General features: G+C 49.7%; 1 protein-coding gene across 1 annotated transcript in view; it reads right to left on the bottom strand.

The window, feature by feature from the left end:
• The window catches only part of LOC147736751 (NXPE family member 1-like), a 191,318-nt gene that overhangs the window by 103,745 nt on the left and 67,666 nt on the right, over positions 1 to 19,907 (bottom strand). The window contains exon 2 of the mRNA XM_086953818.1: positions 18,109 to 18,217. Within this exon, the coding sequence (XP_086809944.1) occupies positions 18,109 to 18,207 (99 nt within the window). The 5' untranslated portion in view covers positions 18,208 to 18,217. The remainder of the gene's footprint in view (positions 1 to 18,108; positions 18,218 to 19,907) is intronic.

Here is a 19,907-nt window from a genome sequence, read left to right as displayed (position 1 = left end):
TTCCACGACGGCCTGCAGCACCTTGAGACCCGTAAGGGTGAGTTTTTTGCACTTTATAAATACAGATTTACATTTTTACATTTATATTTTAGAATGCAACCTTCTTCATTCCTTCCTGGAAGTTGTGCCTGCTGATGTCGAGTTCCTTGGTGAGGGAGAGTATGAGCTGGATGTCGTTGGCACACAATACTACGCTGAGTCCGTGTTTTCTGACGATGGTTGCAAGGCGGGCCATGTAGATGTTGAAGAGCGTGCGGCTGAGGGAGGATCCTTGGGGTACTCTGCATCGGATCTCTGTTGGTTCGGAGAGGAAGGGGGGGCTGATTCTTTGAGTTCGTTTGGCGAGGAAGAAGTGGATACAGTCTAGGGCATTTCCCTATATGCCAGAGTTGTGGAGTCTGGTGGCTAGTGTGCAGTGGGAAACAGTATCAAAAGGCTGCTGAGGGGTCTAATAGAATGGGGGCTGCAGTGTGGCCTTGGTCGAGAAGTGTACTAGGAAAGTGGTCGCAGCAGGAGCCGGATTGAGATGTGTCGAGGATGTTGATCGATTCTATGAAGTTCGTTAGCTGGATGTTGACGATCTTCTAGGTGACTTTGGTGGCAATGGGGAAGAGTGGGATGGGCCTGTAGTTCTTGAGGTCAATCAGGTCTGAGGAGGGCTTCTTGAGGAGGGGTTTGACTTCTACGTGTTTTCAGTAGTCGGGGAAGGTGCCTGTTTCAAGGGTGCAGTTGATTGTCCGTCGTAGTTCTGGTGCGATGTCAGAGGTGGCCCTGTGGAAGATGTGTAGTGGGCAGTGGTTGGTGGGTGCTCTAGAGTGTGTGCACCTCATGGTCTTTGCGGGGTCTTCTGTGGTGATGGGGGTCCACGTGAGGATGGCCGGCTAAGTGGAGTTGCTGGTGGGTGGTGTTGAGTTGGTGCCTTGGTTATATTCGTCAAAGTTGTCGTAGAGAGTCCAACCACACCTTTTTTCAATGGGAGCCTGTGATCTCGTTCAGAACACACCCTTTTATTTTTTATTTATTTGTGGTTTTTGTAAAGCGCATCACTCATCCCAAGGGATATCACGGCGCTAATACCAGGTGAACACTACTGAAACTGAAGCTGAGGGGCCTATTGAGAAATGGGAAAAAGGTGGGTTTTCAATTTTTTTCGGAACAGGAGATAATTTGTGGTATGTCTAAGGTCATCTGGAAGCTCGTTCCACCTCCTGGCCGCTAGGTAAGAGAATGAACGGCCGCCGGTTCTGACTCTGTAGATACGTTTTGTCCCTGCTAATGCTAATTGGCTTGATCGTAGGTTCCTAGTAGGGACATAGAATTCAATCTTTCCTTGAAGAATGATAGGGCCTGTCTTGTGTAAGGCCCTGTGGGCATGGCAGAGTAGTTTGAAGGCGGCCCTCTGACGCATCGGCAGCCAATGGAGTGTCTTCAGACATTCCGATGCCGAGTCTAACCTGCCTTTATCACAGATGAGTTTGGCATCCGAGTTCTGCAGTAACTGTAGACGAGACAACAGGTGTTCGTTCATCCCTACAAACAGCGCGTTGCCGTAGTCTAGACGACTAACCAGTAAGGCCTGTGTAACTGAGCGTCTGCAGTCCAGTGGTATCCAGGGGAACAACCTAGCTAGGAGTTTCAGGATGGCGAAACCCTTGCCAGAGAGGGATCGCACATGGTCTTTCATGGACAGTTCGTTGTCCATGATAATCCCCAAATTCCTAGCATGTTGTTTGGGAGTGGGGGCAAGACCCAATGAGGGCGGCCACCACGAAGCATCCCACACTTGTTTGGCACCATCAAACAAAAGGATTTCGGATTTCCCTGCATTTAGTTTTAAACAGTGGGAATGCATCCACTGAGCCATTTCTGAGAGGCAACCCTGTAGTTTGGTTTTAATGATCTCAGGCTTCTCATCCAGGGCCACCATCAGCTGCGTGTCATCCGCATATGAGCACATGCCAATGCCCACTTCCTTCCAATGTTGGCTAGGGATGACATATATACATTGAAAAGGGTGGGGCTCAGCGAGGCGCCCTGCGGGACCCCGCTGTCGATGGAGGTGGATCTAGACTGGAACTGGCCCATATGAACGGCCTGACTGCGATTACGCAGAAAAGAGTGTAGCCAATTCAGGGCATTAGATTGAACTCCTTTGTGCCGAAGTATGTTCAGCAGGCAATGGTGGGAGACCGTGTCAAACGCTGCTGACAGGTCGAGCAGTATCAGTGCCACCGCCCCTCCTTGATCTATGGGGGATCTGATACTGTCCGACACTGCCAGCAACGTAGCCTCGGTGTTGTTATTGGCTCTGAAGCCCGTCTGAGAGGGGTCCAGAAGAAGATTAGTTTCCAGGTATTTGGTCAGTTGAACATTGACCAGTTTCTCTAAGACTTTAGAGAGATAAGGAAGCTGGGAGATGGGTCTGTAATTCTCAGGATTGAGAATATTCGAACCCACTTTCTTTAGGAGAGGGATCACTGCAGCATGCTTCCAGACGTGAGGAAAGGTGGCGGTTCTGAGTGATTTGTTTAAAATTTGGGTGATTAGAGGACAGAGCGTAGGTGCAATCTTGGAGAACACAAAGTGAGGACATGGGTCCGCAGGGGAGCCAGATTTAACTGATTGCATAGCTGTTAGAACATCCTCCACTGAGAGTGGTTCAAAATCAGCTAAACCGGGTGTAATTTCGTCGTCTGAGGTTTCCAAGTCAAGCATAGTGTTGGGGGATTTAACTGTGTTGGTGTTGGTTGATTGAGGGGAAAAGTTTGAGTACATTTTCTTAATTTTGTCAGAGAAAAAGGTGCTAATGCGATTACAAGCATCGACCGTAGGGGTGAGTGTTTGCGAGATACTGGCAGGTTTGCTCAGTTCCTTCACTATCTTAAACAGTTCCTTCGCAGAGTTACTGTTGAAGTCAATGCAAGTTCGACTGAACGATGTTGGGAAGCATCATAATAGGTAGGTCAGACTCGCAGGACCAGATTCATTTGGACACTAGTCCGGACCCGATTAAATCAGTTTAATTTCCAGATGACATCGTAATCTTACCCTAAGATGCAAACCTCAAGCCTCCAGCATGGACTGGCGTTTAAAAGGAAAAGTAGAATGCTCCCGGATATTTCTGAAATGGGACGCCACTTTGCAGTTAGTGCTCAAGAGAGGTAGAAACTTTGGGGTTTGCTTTTTAAGGAAGTACTGAAGGAGGGAAATCCTAAGTGATTGGTAGGAGACACCTAAAGCTTGTATTTGGGAACCCCACAATGCTTTACAGCATAAGAACATGGCACTCAGGTCCCAACAAAGGCCTGATTTATAATTTAGGGGACCGGGTTACTGGGACACAAATGTGATGGATATTCCGCCTGCTGTATTACAACTCCCTTATATTCAAGGGCACTTGTAATCCAGAGGACAATATATCCATCACATTTGTGATGGAGTGACCTGTCGCTCCAAGCTCTACATCAAACACAAAGTTACAGAGGTTGTTAAAGTCCCTTAACCATGCAGCAATCTCTGGCCACCGCTAAGTCACTGTTGCAGGCACACGCTATCATAAAATACAGCAGGCGTATAAGGGTCGCGTTGAGGGTTGTTGCAGGTTCACCAGCAGGTGCAAAGCTTCAGTGTGTCTGGGATGCACTTGACTGTTTTGTGATGAGGATCATTTTGACTGAGATTTGGTAAAGGTGCTGAGCAGCAAACGTTAGTGACTCCTGAGGAAGCTTCTCCTTGAGCCAATATTCCCTGCTGGTCTTAGTGAAATGGGCCTTGGTTCTGTTCCCTCTTATTCACAGCAGCTATTCTGCCTGCCGAACTGGTCCACCTCACCTTTTCCTCCAGGGGAAGCAGCTGTAGTCGTTCCATCCTGTGCAAGGCTTAACTACCGCTTCAAAGGCACAGGAGACTGAACAAATCTGTTTCTGGCAGTTTCTTTTCTGACGTGGAAGCTGCAGAGCTTCAACCAGTGGGTCGAAATGAAGACAAGGTACTGGCACCGAGGGTCCAAACCATTGGTAAGCCACCAGCATTGGTGAAAGCCAGGCCCGATGAAGTATGTCAACTTCAGATACCAGCGCCTCAGCAACAATTAACAGGATCCATACTCCTGCACTTCACTCTTCACTTCATAGAGCAGTAAAAGAAAAATGAACGTTTAATGGCACGTGGACTTGTAAGTCACCGATCTGGCCACCACAAGTGAGGTGAAACTGATGGATGCAAAAGAGCCTGCTCTTTTGAAACTAGACAGATATTGGCATCGTTGCTGGGACAATCTCTGCCTGCATGTATGTTGATGCATAGATGTCAGCCACTGTTGAGACAACTGTGGGGCTTATGTCCAAGGAGTTAACACTGCCGTAGCATCAATATTTTGACATTACGACGGCTTTTTTTTATCCCCTTATTTACAAGTTGCCGCTAACCTCAGTTAGCGGCAGTTTTATGGCGAAAACGTGCATTTTTAAGATTGCCACTTCTGCTAGCAGGAGTTAACGGAAATGAGATGCAAGGTAGGCTTTCCCATGCAAAAACTGCAGCTAACCCCAATATGCGATATTTACAAGGAATTCCTTGTATGGTGCAAAACCGAAAAAACTGCCTATAACTGCAGTTAGAGGCAGTTTTTTAAGAACAGAAAATAGCTGGTCTTAACAATGGTGCAAACTTTTGCGGCCTCATTTCAGAAGGTTTTGGTGATGGACAGCGCTGCAAAGTATGTTGTTGCGCTGCCCTGCGACCAAACTGCTGGACAGGAATGCGTCCTATCAATAAGATAGGGCCCATTCCTGGGCCTCATTCATGAAAAGTATTGCATTGCTGCAACAAAACAGCGTTGCAACACTTTTCACTAAGCCCTTCTTGCAACACCATGGATGCCTTGTATTCATTGGACAGCGTTCCATGTCGCAATTAATGACAGATACATCTGGAATCCTGGTGTATCTGTCAGCGCTAAAGTCACGCATTGCTACAGTTGTGTCACAAGCATGATACAACTCCAGCAATGCATAGGGCCAGGCTATCCCTGTGGACTGCGTCGCACTTATGCCTGCCATGAGGCAGGCATAAGGTACTGACTCAGTGGCATCCTACAAATGTTGCAGTGAAATCTGATGGATTTCACGGTGCCTCTCTTATGAGGCTTTGTTGCGTGAGAATGCCCACCCTGCATACATCATACCTGATGCAGGTATAATGTGGCACAGGGCTTTATGAGGTATCACATATGCCTAGATGTGTCACTTTGCAAATACCTCTCAACGTGGTGCAAGAATCACGCTGCAAGCATGTTAAGAAAAGGATACACTGGCGGGGTGAAACTGTCAGAAGGGCCTCATGAATAAGCCCCCCTGTCTTTTTCCCCTACCTTGGCGCACGTTGGCTGCCACGCGCCAACGCAGCCACCCTTGCGCCATGGTGCAAGGGTCACTGTGTTGCGGAGTTGATTAATGTGGTGGCGCCATCACTTCTCGAGATGGATGCAGGTGGGGCTGGACTAGTGGAGGGCGGGAGTTAACTAGTTGGCCTTCTTGGAGTGTTGTTTGCCTGGTCTTTTTTGTGGGGTTCCAGGGTGTCGGCGCAGTTGGAGAACCATAGGTTGAGGTGGCGCTCTGCAGTGTTTTCTGTAAGCGTTGGCACAGAGAAGAGCAGAAAGATGAACAGGAACAGCAGCCGAGAGGGACAGGAGGGCAGTCAAGCTGCTGAGCAGTGACGCTCTACCACTGGACCACCAGGGAAGAGGTGCAGGCAGGAGTCTGCGGGTGGAGGAGGGACTTGGACAGCTGACCTCTGCATCAGAGGAACCAGCAGCAGCAGATGCGGAAAGCAGTAGCAGCAACCTGACGGCACAGCTCTGTGGAAAGAGGAGGTCTACTAAGGTTTAGTCCCCCATAGACCCAAAAGCAACAGGGGGCAAGGAAAGGCAGCACCACCCAGTTGCCTCTTTTGATGTGACAGTGGTGACCATATTCTGTGTTCCCCAATTACCCAGTGAGTAACAGAGGATCAAGCTGCATACTCAAGGGCCTGGACCAGAACCGGCCCCGTGCCCGAGGCACCCACTGCCACCAATGGGCGTTCTCAGCTTATTGAGCGAGTTATTGGAGTCCCCCACCAGTCTTGTGCAGCGCCCTTAGTGAAGTAGATCAGCCGCATCGCAGGGATTGCTCAGGGCATGATGTGTGTCACCCAAAGGCGCTAGGCCTGGGCCCGACTCGCCCCCTGGCCTTCTCCGACATGCGTCCCACCTTCTCCTCACCTGGACATAGTCACAGGGGCTCAATGCACTGCACTCTCTCCAAATCTGTGACTCAGCCAGCAGGAGAATTCGCCAGTTGGGATTTCACAAGACTGGGTACAGCAGTCACCGTCAAATCTGCTGGGGAACATCCCGATGCAGGTGTGGCAACAGGGCCCCCTTATGCGCAAAGTTGCAGCGCTCCCACCACAAATGTTTGGTACAGCTCAGGGGTCTCACCTCCCCAGCATCCGGCCAGAACAACATGCAACGTCCTGTGATGCAGAGAGGCACAGCACACCATTGATAATCTCCTCCGTGCACCCCGGGGTAGCGGTGGATCGTAGTATGCAATGCAGACCTCCCTTCGTTGGTGCGCAGGAGCGCCTCTACCGTTCACGGTTCCAAGGGGTGCAAAGCGGTCTTCTCACACAGGTCAGCAACGTGTCTCCATGCGACCTGCCAGATGTCACCACCAGGTAAGGGCGATCGCCGCACCTCAATGTTCCACTGCCACGGCCCAGCGACTCCACAGCACCTCCGCATCACACTCCATGTCTCAGACGCAGCCCCAACGAGGTCTCCGGGCCCCGGGGACTGGCCGCTCTTTCCAGGTTTTGGATACCGCGGTGTTGCAAGGAGTGCGCAATGAAAAGTGATGATCACTGGTTTTTCACAGCGATGCGCATCTTTTCATAGCTGTAGCCTGAATTTTCTCTTCCAATGGGGCTCTAGCTTGTCATCCTTGCTGTTGGGAGGCTTAAAGGGGAGTTGATCTGTGCTGCCCTTAGCCCTGGCTGCTCCATTCTGCATTCCATTGGTTTTATTTTCTATTTTTCATTGGACGTGGACTTACAGGCTATTTTTGCCTCTAGAGCCAAAAAACAGTCATGTTGGGCGGACCAATATGAGTTGTTTTGCGGCTAATAGGCCTTTCATCAGTTTTCGCCCACTAGCGTCAGAATTTGTAGCGTCTTCACGCTAGTGTTACTGGCAGTTTTCACAGCATCTACTGATTGCTAACAGGACGTTGTGGTGGCGATAGGAGCTGTGCTTTATTTACAAAGCAGCGTTAAGCCTCTTTATGTGGCTTCATGCTGCCTTGTAAATCAGGCCCCCTTTCACGCTATGGTTAGCGTGGGAGGGGTGGGCAGTTGGTGTTGCAGAAGGCGATCCACCACAACACCCATTGATTTTGACCCTGCCCTCTATGTACAAAGGTGGCGTATATAGGGGGCAGCGCCAAAATTAAGACCTGGGAAAACCTGGTATTAAGTTGGCGAAACGAGGAGAAATGCCTTATTTCTCCTCGTTTTTGTTTTTTCCATGTGTGCTCCCTTGTGCAGCACACATGGAAAAAGCAAAATGCCTTGGATTGTTTATGTTCAGGAAGGTGTCACTTCCTGCACATAAACAATCTTTTAAAAAAAATGCAATTTTGTGACTTTCATGTGAGCTGCACAAAGCAGCACACATTACAGTGAGAGAATGGCATTTCAGGATTATTTATGTGCAGCAAGGGACACCTTCCTACACATAAACAATCCTTGCCTGCACATAGACACCCTTGCACAAGGGTGTCTGCGTTGGCGCTAAGTTGCTAAACTTATCACCATCACAGGGGGCGATTCTTGTAACTATGGTGGAGTCTTGCGTTTCAAAAGTGGCGGACAGAGGCGTTAAGCCAGGAAGGCTAACACCTCTCTCCAACACTTCCTTGTACATATCCCCCTCAGAGTCCAAGAAGAATGGGGTGGGGAAGTTACCACCCTCCACTCTGGGTGGAAGTGCAGCTGCCTGTACCTCCATTCCATTAGTGCCTGGTGGTCTAACGTGGAGCAATGAAAATGAGAGATCCTCTGGGGGTTTGAAATGTTCAATATTAGTGAAGAAAAAGGATAATCTTAGCTGTATTATCGCGATCAGGACACTGCTTTACACCCAGAATAAAGACGTTCATCCCTACAGAAAGCCCTTCCAGATCAGTTAAGACTGAGGGGCATATTTACAAGCCCCTGTTGCCACCACAGCCTCACATTTCCCAATGTTCTGTTGGCGATAGGGGCTTCGCCTTATTCTCAAGGCGGTGTTAAGCCACTTAACGTGGCTTAACGCTGCCTTGTAAAAATGGCATCCTTTCATGGTATGCTTAGCGTAAAATGGGGGGAAGGGGTGTTACGGTGGGCATTCCACTTTGACACCCACAGATTTTGATGCTGCCCCATATGTACAAGGGTGGCGTAAACATGAAAGAGCGCCAAAATTAAGACCAGGGAAAACCTGGCCTTACCCTGGCGCAACGAGAAGCCTTTAATTTCTCCTCGTTTTTGCTGTTTCCATGTGTGCTGAGTTGTGCAGGAAGGTGCCCCTGAAGCACATGAACAATCGATAAAAAAATGACGTTTTGCAACTTCTATGTGCGCTGCATTAAGCATCACACAAAGAAGTCAGAAAATGCAATTTAAAGATTGTTTATGTGCAGGAAGGGCCACCTTCCAGCACATAAACAATATTCCCCTGCAGAGCAGACAGCCTTGCACTATGGTGCACTATGATGCAAGGGAGCCTGCTTTCGCACTAGGCAACTAAATGGTAGCGCCAGCGCAGGGGGAAACGCAGGGATGCACCGTATTGTTGTACATACAGAGCAGCCCTGCGTTTCAGTAGTGGCGGAGTCAAGAAGGATAACGCAGCGCTCCGTCACTTCTATTGTAAATACACAATTCCTAGAGTTACCCGTTCATATGATTGTAACATCCTTCTTGTGCATCCATCAGAATTCCCATGTGATTTCCCTCCTCCAGCTTGAAATGCAATCCTTCCAAGAAATGAACAACCCCAGAACCCTGCAGCCTTTACATTTTCACAGCACTACGTGGTTCATCTGGTTGGAAAAGTAGTGTCTGAACGTTCTTAATGCCCATGATTTGTAAGGTCCCATATTTGGCTACAAAAGTGATATAGTAGAAACTGAGCTCAAGGATTCTTCTCACCTGTGGTCAGGAAGTGCATCATCAAACCATCAAACCATCTCAGTCAAGATCTTGGCCCAGAGAGTTTGTACACTCCCTCTGCACATCTTTTGCCACAGATGCAGTACAGAAGTTTACCCTCTTTGGTCAATGTGTAATTCTGCAATTATTACAGCAATATTGGTTAAGGTTCTTTCTATTTGAAGCTCCAGAGAGCTCAGTTACTCAGAAAGGTGGCACTCATATCACTCTGCTAAGTTATGACTTGGTAAGTTAAATATTGGAAGGCTCTTAAGGCACTTTTAAGTCGGGGTGGGCAGAGCTCGCAGAGTAGCAGTAATGGAATTCTGCAGAGTTCCACGGAGTTCCGCAAGCGGCCACCCCAAATAAACACAATGTAAGCAAACTCATATAAAGAACGAGTGCCGAATAATTAAAACAAGCTTCTCTAATCTCAGAATGTGCCCCACCTACCAGTACTGAAAAACACGACTCTGCAAGTCAACGAATGACGCCCGCCTTGGCAGTACCAACGCAAATGTCGTAATACGGAAGAGCACCCCCATTCGTCAATATCAACCTCACTTGTCCAGTTACAGAAGATGTGTGCGCTTGTGTCTCAAGGTGAAATTGCAATGTGCCTTAACCAAAATACCAAGAGAGGTACAGCGATCTCCTGAAAACAACATCCACAGATATACTTAGAGAAGGCAATATAAGAAAGCCACTCTGAGAAACCTCAAGGGGCCTTCACTAAAATGCCAATAGTGATGCCGCAATCTTCTGAAAAGCGTTTTGCAAGTATGGACGGACGGACCGCAACGCATCCGGTGTCCGGCTCCCCAGTGAGACCCCAGCCATATACTCTTGCCTGATGTGCCAGTTCTCTACGATGGGCATGGGGAGGGCAGCAGTTGCAGGAATGCCATCAGGGCCGCAGGGTCCTTCTGAGCTGGTGCGGCACTTGAGCAAGAATCAAATCAAGCGAACACCCTGAAGGTGAGCCAAAGCCTTGCTGCGTCCCGCCCTCGAAGGCACATACTTGCGGCTCGTTTACGAATGACCCTCTGAAAGCAGTCTCGCTCTGCTGACCGCTAGTCTGCTACTGGCAGTGAGGCAGTGTCCACCCGTCAACTGGGTGGGGCACCCATCTCCAGAATTCTCTTATGTGAAACATCAAGAACCCTGAGGGAGCGTCATGAATGGACTGCTATGAAACAATATAGCTCACAAGTTTACTGGCCTCTCGCAAGAGTGCCCAAGCTGCTTAGAGGCTAGTGGTGGCTAGTGAGGACCGGTAAACTCCGCCACGCGGGACAGTCTCCAAGCGGATTGCGGACCGACAAAAACTCTGTGAACTTCTCTGACGGTGTGGGGTTTACGCCCACCCTTACTTTTAAGGTCAATGGGCAGCACTTTAAATTTGTGGTGGCCATTGGGTCACAACAAAGTCTACTTGCCCATGAGCTTGTTAGCTTGAGGAATACCTGGAGAATTGTCTTCTTTTTACCTCTAATATGATGTAATATGAACACTAAGCTTCACTTAAAAAGGAACAAGAAATAGGAGTACACCACTGCAGGATCACCCCCAAAACTTTTGCCATTTACCCTGCACTTTTTGCTGAATATCTTTTTGTTGGCCTCAAGGACTCATTGCACTTTACCACTGTTAACCAGTGCTAAAGTGCTCTCTCCCCTTAATATGGTTAAATTGGTTAATTCTGAATTGGCATGTTTGTTTTACTTGTAAGTCCCTTGTAGAGTGGTCTACAATATACCCAGAGCCTGTAAATTAAATGCTACCAGTGGATATGCACCACGTATTATGCCACCCACTTAAGTAGCACTTAACAACACTTCCCCCGCTATCCAACACTTTCCCTACTGGTGGACTCGTGGAGTCCACCAGTTGGAGTGGGAATAGTAATTTTTACCCACCCGCTATCCAACACTTTTACTACTGGTGCACTCAGTGGAGCGGGAATAGTAATCTTTACCCACCCGCTATCCAACACTTTCCCTACTGTTGCAATTACTGGAGTGGGAATAGTAATTTTAACCCCTCTGCTATCCAACACTTTCTATACTGTTACACTCCGTGGAGTGGGAATAGTAAATTATTCCCCTGCGCTATCCAACACTTTCCCTACTGTTGCAATTGCTGAAATGGGAACAGTAAATTATTCCCCTTCGCTATCCAACAATTTTCCTACTGTTGCACTCTCTGGAGTAGGAATAGTAATTGTATTCCCTACACTATCCAACGTTTTATTTACTGTTATAGTTAATGTAGTGTAAAATATCTTTTTTTACAAATAATTATTAATTTAAATATTTTTACTTATTATATATATTTTTTTTAATATATTTATTTTATATTTATATGACAGGCTTATGTATATATACCATTTTTATTACGTTTCTAACATTTTATAATTAAATAACATAATTATGTATTAATATTAATAAGTTAGTATATATATATTTTTTAATATGTTTGTTTATTTTTATTTTATGTTACATTTATTATTATTCATTTTTAACATTTAAACAAAATTCTAACTATGTTTTTATGAATTATATTTAGTATTTAGTTAATTTGCTAATATTTTTAAGACAGTTTAAAAAAAGATATGTTATACAACGATATTTTAACCCCTTCGCTGCAGGGGTAATTCCCCCATGGTGCGGGGGTGGGAGGGGTGAGCGCGGCGCTCCGGTGCTCGTGATGAGACCAGCTCGTCATTAGGCATAGCTCCACTATTCTAGACTCGATAAACTTGTAGGTCAATATTTGGTCCGTCGATATTCTGTCAGTGATCTAAGAGAGCATACAGTTTACACCAACCCTATGTGTTCCGGTGCCAGACAGCAATAGTGATATCACTGAAGGATTTTTTTTCCAATAGAGATAATGAAATATCTTCACAGAAATCATGAAATGAGAGGAACCAAGCAGTCGAAATGAGCATTTATCTTCAGAAACTCTTCATGAAATATCCCATAATTATCAACTTTAAATATAATTGTAAAATGTAATTATAAAATGCAATAAATGTGTCTATGACATCAGCTTGCTGGTTTCTGAAAATGCAAACATTTAGGGGCTGATTACAATGGCGCAGACTTATGTCTGCCCGCCACCGTTTCGGGGATTGATACCGCCGGTCATGCTGTTGTTGGTCCCACAGTAGGCATTACAATACGGCGGTCGCAATGCTTATGTTTTGTATTGCGGGGGGTGCGGCTGGCTGCAGCACACACCTCAAGACAAAAATGGGACACTGCAAATATCCCTGCACTACATGTCAGGCACCATGCGGTGCCTGCCCCATGGTGCAGGGATGGGGGCAGGTAGAAGGGTGAAGGGGGACCCGCAATGTTCCTCCAGAGTCCCTTTCTGCCGGCCTTTTGAGAGCCGGTTACCCGCCATGAAAAGGCTGTCAGAAAGGGGCACTGTAATCCCTATGGCAGTGCCTGGCAGATACGGCCACCATTGTAAGGATTGCAATTAACTCCACTGCACCGGTGGACTCAAGGAGCCCGTGAGGTGCATGGAGGCCGGTCTTTTTGCCCGCCACTGCCCGCCATCCCAATGCGGCGGGCGGTAAACCTGGTAATGATGGTGGGGAGACTGCCTGTCGGGGGCGGTCTCCCCGCCATCGTAGTCCACCCAAAAATGTAGAAATACCAAAATTGCAGTTTCATTGAATAAGCCCATCTCAATCAATCAATCAATCAGTGACATTTATAAAGCGCGCTACATACCCGTAGGGTCTCAAGGCGCTGGGGGGGGGGGGGGGGGGGGGGGTGGTCTTGGGTCAGGCGCAGGTCGGTCGGGAGGGAGTTCCAGGTCTTGGCGGCTAGGTAGGAGAAGGACCTTCCTCCTGTAGTTGCTCTTCGGATGCGGGGGACGGTGGCGAGGGCGTGGTTGGCTGATCGGAGGTGGCGTTTGGGAGCGTAGAAGTTGACTCGGCTGTTGAGGTAGCTCGGGCCTTGGTCGTGTAGGGCTTTGTGTGCGTGGGTGAGGAGGCGGAAGGTGACTCTCTTGCTGACGGGGAGCCAGTGGAGGTCTCTCAGATGTCCGGAGATGTGGCTGGTTCGTGGGATGTCGAGGATGAGTCTGGCTGAGGCGTTTTGGATCCGCTGGAGTCTCTTCTGGAGCTTGGCGGTGGTGCCGGCGTAGAGGGCGTTGCCGTAGTCCAGTCGGCTGGTGACGAGGGCCTGGGTGACGGTCTTCCTGGTCTCTGTGGGGATCCACCAGAAGATCTTCCGTAGCATGCGTAGGATGTTGAAGCACGCCGAGGAGACGTTGTTGACTTGCCTGGTCATGGAGAGGGAGGAGTCCAGGATGAAGCCCAGGTTTCGTGCATGGTCTGTCGGTTTGGGTGCGGTGCCCAGGGCGGGAGGCCACCAGGAGTCGTCCCAGGCGGAGGGTGAGGAGCCCAGGATGAGGACCTCCGTCTTGTCCGAGTTCAGTTTCAGGCGGCTGGTCGTCATCCACTCGGCTACCTCTTTCATCCCTTCGTGCAGGTTGGCTCTGGCGGCGGCGGGGTTGTTGGTCAGGGAGAGGATCAGCTGGGTGTCGTCGGCGTAGGAGATTATGCTGAGGTTGTGTTTGCGTACGATGGCCGCGAGGGGGCTCATGTAGACGTTGAAGAGGGTGGGGCTCAGAGATGATCCTTGGGGGACGCCGCAGATGACTTCGGAGGCCTCTGACTTGTATGGTGGTAGGCGGACTCTCTGTGTTCTTCCGTCGAGGAAGGAGATGATCCATTCCAGCGCCTTGTCCTGGATTCCGACGTTGCTGAGGCGCCGTACTAGGGTGCGGTGGCAGACCGTGTCGAAAGCCGCGGAGAGGTCTAGGAGGATGAGGGCCGCTGTTTCTCCATTGTCCATCAGGGCACGGATGTCATCGGTGGCGGCGATGAGGGCGGTCTCGGTGCTGTGATTGGCTCGGAAGCCGGACTGTGAGGGGTCGAGGGATCCGTTCGTCTCGAGGAAGGCGGCCATCTGCTTGTTGACGGTCTTCTCGATGACTTTGGCTGGAAACGGGAGAAGCGAGATGGGGCGGTAATTCTTGAGGTCGGTGGGGTCCGCTGTTGGTTTCTTGAGTAGAGAGCTGAGTTCGGCGTGCTTCCAGCTCTCCGGGAAGGTGGCGGTGTTGAAGGATGTGTTGATGATGTCTCGCAGGTGGGGTGCGATGACCGCGTCGGCCTTGTTGAAGACGTGGTGAGGGCAGGGGTCGGTCGGTGATCCGGAGTGGATGGAGTTCATCGTGCGGATGGTGTCTTCGGTGCTGATCGGGGTCCAGGCGTGGAGGGTGGTGGTGGGGGGTGGTTGTTCGGTCATGGTGTGCGTTGGTTGGTTGTCGAAGCTGCTGTGTATGTCTGTGATCTTGTTGTGGAAGTATGAAGCGAGGGAGTAGCAGAGGTCTTGCGATGGGGTGATGTCGTTGTTTCCTGCGCTGGGGTTGGAAAGCTCTTTCACGATGTTGAAGAGTTCCTTGCAGTTGTGTGCGTTGTTGTCCAACCGGTCCTTGAATGCTGTTTTCTTGGCGGCGCGGATCAGCTGGTGGTGCTTCCGGGTGGCAAGCTTGAGGGAGGTCCTGTTGTCCGGTGTCGGTTCCCTTTTCCAGACTTTCTCGAGGGCTCGGCAGTTCTTCTTGGAGCTCTTGAGTTCGTCGGTGAACCATGGGGCCTTCTTGCTGCCGGGTCTGCTGGGCGGGGTCCTCAGTGGGGCGAGTTCGTCCGCGCAGTTGCTGATCCACTTCGTGAGGTTGTCGGCGGCCTGGCTGGGGTTCGCTGAGCTGGCAGGAGGGTGCTGGCTCAGGGAGGTGGCGAGCTGGTCTGCTGTGATCTTGTTCCAGCCTCTGCGGGCGGCCTGTTGCTGGTGATGGTGGGTCGTCGTTCTCTTGAAGGTGAAGTGGACGCAGCTGTGGTCCGTCCAATGAAGCTCTGTGGCGTGGCTGAAGTCGATGTCTGTGCTGGATGAGAAGACGGCGTCGAGTGTGTGTCCGGCAAGGTGGGTGGGGGTGGACACCAGTTGCTTGAGTCCCAGGTTGGCGAGGTTGTCGAGCAGGGTGCTGGTGTTGCGGTCGTTGTTGTTCTCCAGGTGGAAGTTGAGGTCTCCCAGGAGGATGTAGTCAGCGGAGGGGAGGGCCTGCGGGCTGACAAAGTCGGCGATGTCCTCGCTGAATTGTGTGCGTGGTCCCGGGGGTCGGTAGATCAGGGTGCCTCTGAGGGTGGTGTTCGGGTTGGTGTGGATCTGGAAATGCAGGTGTTCGGCGCTGGTCAGGGTGTTGTCGGTGCTGGTCGTGAGACGGATGGTGTTCCTGTGGATGATGGCGATGCCTCCTCCCATCTGGTTGGCGTTGCGGTCCCTCCGGACGATCTTGTAGCCCTCTGGGATAGCGATGGCGATGTCGGGAGCTGAAGAGGCGTTCATCCAGGTCTCCGTGAGGAAGGCAACGTCAGGGGCTGTGGCGTCTAGAAGGTTCCAGAGTTCGATGGTGTGTCTGTGGACGGAGCGGGTGTTGAGCAGGATGCACTTGAGGTGGGTGCTGCTGGTGTTCGACTTGGCGGGTGCGGGGCTGGACCGGATGCATGAGAACTTGCAGGCGTGGCAGCTGAAAGGTCCGTTGGTACGTCTTGGAGTGGCTTGATGGCATTCAGGGAGTCGGCCGGTGTTGAGAGCGCTGAGGGTGGCGGCTGAGTACGTCAGGCGGGTAGGTCGGGGTCTTCGTGGGCCAGGGGTCCTGGCGCTGGTCGCGATCCGGTCGCGGACGGGCGCAGACGGGCTTACCTTTGGCGCGCCTTCGGCGCACAATCGGCGCACCCGCTGCGCGTGGCCGCTGCGCGTTCGCACGGTCGCCATTTAAGGCGAAGTGCGCGGGTGGGCGGAGCAGCTGGGAGGCGGGAGCGGGGAGGGAACAGAAGGCAAAAAGGGGCGGGGTCTGCGGTGGTGGCGGGAAGCGGGGAGCGGGGAGGGAGGACGGAGGGCGGCGCGGTAGGCGGGCAACCAGGAAGGAAACACTGATACGGCAACGCAAAATACAATCACAAACCAATGGGGATAAAGAGTTAACACGGGCACAGAATTTAGACAGCAAGCACAAATTACGGTCAAAACAAGGGAAAGAAAAACAATCGACAGCGGAGTCAGCCGGCAGCCGGCAGCGAGGCGGGCAGTGAGCGAGGCAGGGTGCACACGCAGCAGCTGGTGGCCGTGCGGCGCGGGGGTGTCCCACATCTCAGCACATCTCAGCATTTATACCCTAAAATCACAAATTTTCAATTCCAGTCAGTAGGTATGGGCCCTCAGAGAAAGGTTTACTATTCTCTCCTACAACTCACAGGTACAACAGCAAAACAGAGCAGCTCCAGCTGTTCACGCCCATCCACCAGAACAAGCAAGAAGCAGGGTGTTCATCTAATGGGAGGAAGGTTTTCAGCCGCACTGCATCAGGAGAGCTAGAAATATGTCAATAATGGCCACAAATCATGAAGAGCTAGCTGTGTCTCAACCGTTGCATCCCATGGCGATGGCCAATGCTGCCACACTCCCTCCACATCACCCCCTGGAGGCAGACTCTCTCAGACTCTGACTTCTTCAGCTCACAGGAACTGGGTCTAACCTCTCCACCTCACAGGAGAAGACAACCAGGGGCAGAGATGGGGCCCCAAGTACCTCAACGACCGCCTGACCTTCTACACGCCCAACCGCCAGCTACGGTCTACTAGCCTCGCCCTCGCTGCCGTACCACCCATCCGAAGAGCCACCGCCGGAGGCAGATCCTTCTCCTACCTGGCGGCCAAGACATGGAACTCCCTCCCCATCCACCTTCGGCTGACCCAAGACCACCTCGCCTTCAGGAGACAACTCAAGACCTGGCTGTTCGAGCAGTAGCGGACCCCTTCCCCCAAGCGCCTTGAGACCCTTCCGGGTGAGTGGTGCGCTATACAAGTGTTATGATTGATTGACTGATTGATAGATGAGTGAGAACTAACTCCGACCTTTTCAAATTGCAGGAGAAGCCATCCACATGTGAAGCATGAGCGGCTTGTGGTTGCCATCAGCGCCTCACAGCAGAAGTCAGCTCCCGGTGAAATATAAACCTGAGGCAAAGGCAATAACAGCATCTGATAGAAGGAGCAAACCACAGGCAAAGCAAGGATAGGAAGCAGCTCTGGCATGTGCGCCACGCGGGAGAAACCAAACAGAGGTCACGCATGAATATTAGGAAACCTGGACATCAGCACCCCATGGAAGAAGCGAAACATTGCAAAGAATGTGTTAGAAAAGAAGCTGTAATTTGCAAATGACAAGAAAAAAACCTCCACAGGATAGGCCTCAGTGCAGAGCATTGTAATTTCTGCCACTTCCAGGTGAAGCATGATCAGGAAATCGGTCTGAATCGGTCTGACAAGAGCACCTCGCCGGATAAACATGGGTGGGAATTGTGTCTGAAACCATCACCTCACCTCAGAAGCCAACCACAAGGGAACCATCGCAGTTGATGGATCTGGCATCAGCACCTCTCAGGAGAAGTGGGCCACAAGAGAAGCATGACCAGGCGATGGCTTACACCAGCACACCCGACTCCTGAGTCACCCGTCCCAGCCAAAGGGTTACATACTCAGACTGACTCTGGATACATTCTTCTTGTAAAGTGATTTGGATGAACATTTAACCCTTCCCTCAAAATCACCTCTTTACTTATAAGAGGAGCTATCACTCCGGGGAGAGACAGTTCCTTTCAGCCTCCCGCTCATGTATCCAGTCATACACCCTCATTCTGCCCATAGCACCTCCGCAAGCCATGCTGAGCCCTAGTTACGTCAAAAGCAAATTCCTCAGTCTGAAATCTGTCCCATGACCATGTGTGTCCTACCTGTAGCAGCCTACGATTAATCCAAAAAGAGAGAATTAGTACGATAGAAACTGTCAAGAACACGCCTCTCTTTAAGTTCCTTGTCATTGGTATGAACATCTTGGTGCCCCTGTGGAGGAAAACAAAGAACAACAAAGTATTACATAATATGGATTGGGATCTCTTCTGATCTTTCAACATCAAGCTAAAAACGATGCCAGGGAAATGGTCTGAGCAGCACTATCAGAGTTTCAGCTAACAAGGGAACCCAAGAGTCGCATGGGACCCTGGGTAAGTTCATGCATAGAAAAACTGGTATCACGGGCAATAATATCCCTATAAATTCAAAGGTTCAAATAGTTACTCTAATCAGTTTATCTTAGACCTGACAGCCTTAGGGTGGTCTTCCCTAAACTATTTGCCTATTTACCTCCTCTTTTTGCTGTATTCTTTTGTTGGCCTTAGGACTCTGAGCACTTTACCACTGTTAATCAGTGCTAAGGTGCATGTGCTTATTCCCTAAATCTGGTTTCATGGACTTACCCACAATTGGTGTATTTAATTTATCTGTAAGTCCCTCATAGTGTGTCCTACCGGTGCCCAAGGCCTGTTAGTTAAATGCTACTAGTGAGCCTGCAGCACTGATTGGGCCACCCACACAAGTAGCCCTTTAAACATGTCTTAGGCCTGCTACTATACAGCCTGTGTGTGCAGTTTACACTGCTATGTCGACTTGGCAATTTATACCCCTTGCCAAGCCTTAAACTCCCCTTATAATACATATAAATCGGTCCTAAGGTAGGCCCTGGATAGCCATAAGGCAGGGTGCTGTGTAAACAAAAGGTAGGACATGTACTTTCAAGTTTTCCATGTCCTGGTAGTAAAAAATATCAAAACAAAATTTTCACTGCTGTGAGGCCTACCCGTTCATAGGTTATCATTAGGAATTCCTTATTACACTTTTAAGCTGTAATTTCTGATTGAGAAGGAGTGGCTCTGCCATGTTTATATCACTGGAATGGTAATTATAAATCCTCTTTGCTTCCAAAGTTGGATTTAACATTACTATTTTAGAAATGCAACTTTTTGAAAGATGGCATTTCTCTGCTCTTAAATCTTTGTGTGCCTTCAGCCTGTTTTCAATACACGTTGGGGTCGGTGACAGCTGGCCTTTGTGCATTCCCTCTAGAAACTACAGACACACAAAGGAAGGATAGGTGTGACTAAGGGCCCATGAGCCTCCTGATGGTTCTTTGTGGGCCTGAATAGGCAGTGTCCTTTCCCCACAAATAGGATTTATTACCCCACTCGAGTGATTCTGGAGACAGGGCTGGGAAGGGAGGATGTAGGAAGCTGGCTCTCTATATAGAGTACTAAAAGGAAGTACACTGTGCAGAGAGTCCATTGAGATCCAGATTGGTATACAGAGGCAAAAGAAGAGAATGATATCGCTCTAATTGTGGTAGTGTGGGCGGCAAGTTAGGCTTATCGGAGAGTAGTGCTAAACATTTGTTGTACTGACAGAGGCCATAAATGAGATGCACACTAAAGAATAAATCTTAGACCAATTTGAAGATATAACTCTTATTTTATATATGTTTTAGGCACTAAAATCAATATGATTAGGCAAGTTTAGAAAATATGGTTGCAGCACAGTTGCAAAATAAAATACTTTAAAACCGTCAAGTATTTCTGTGATAGTGGATGTATAATACACAGCAGTAACTTGCGTCTCTGTCACACAGTTTTAATATTGCAGGCAATGGGGGATAGGAGGGCCATCGAGCAAAGACTGTCGGGGTCCAGGTTAAAGCACTCGT

The sequence above is a fragment of the Lissotriton vulgaris genome, chromosome 1_2, assembly GCF_964263255.1.
Source record: "Lissotriton vulgaris chromosome 1_2, aLisVul1.2, whole genome shotgun sequence".
Taxonomy (NCBI): domain Eukaryota; kingdom Metazoa; phylum Chordata; class Amphibia; order Caudata; family Salamandridae; genus Lissotriton; species Lissotriton vulgaris.
This window is presented reverse-complemented; position numbering and strand designations above follow the sequence as displayed.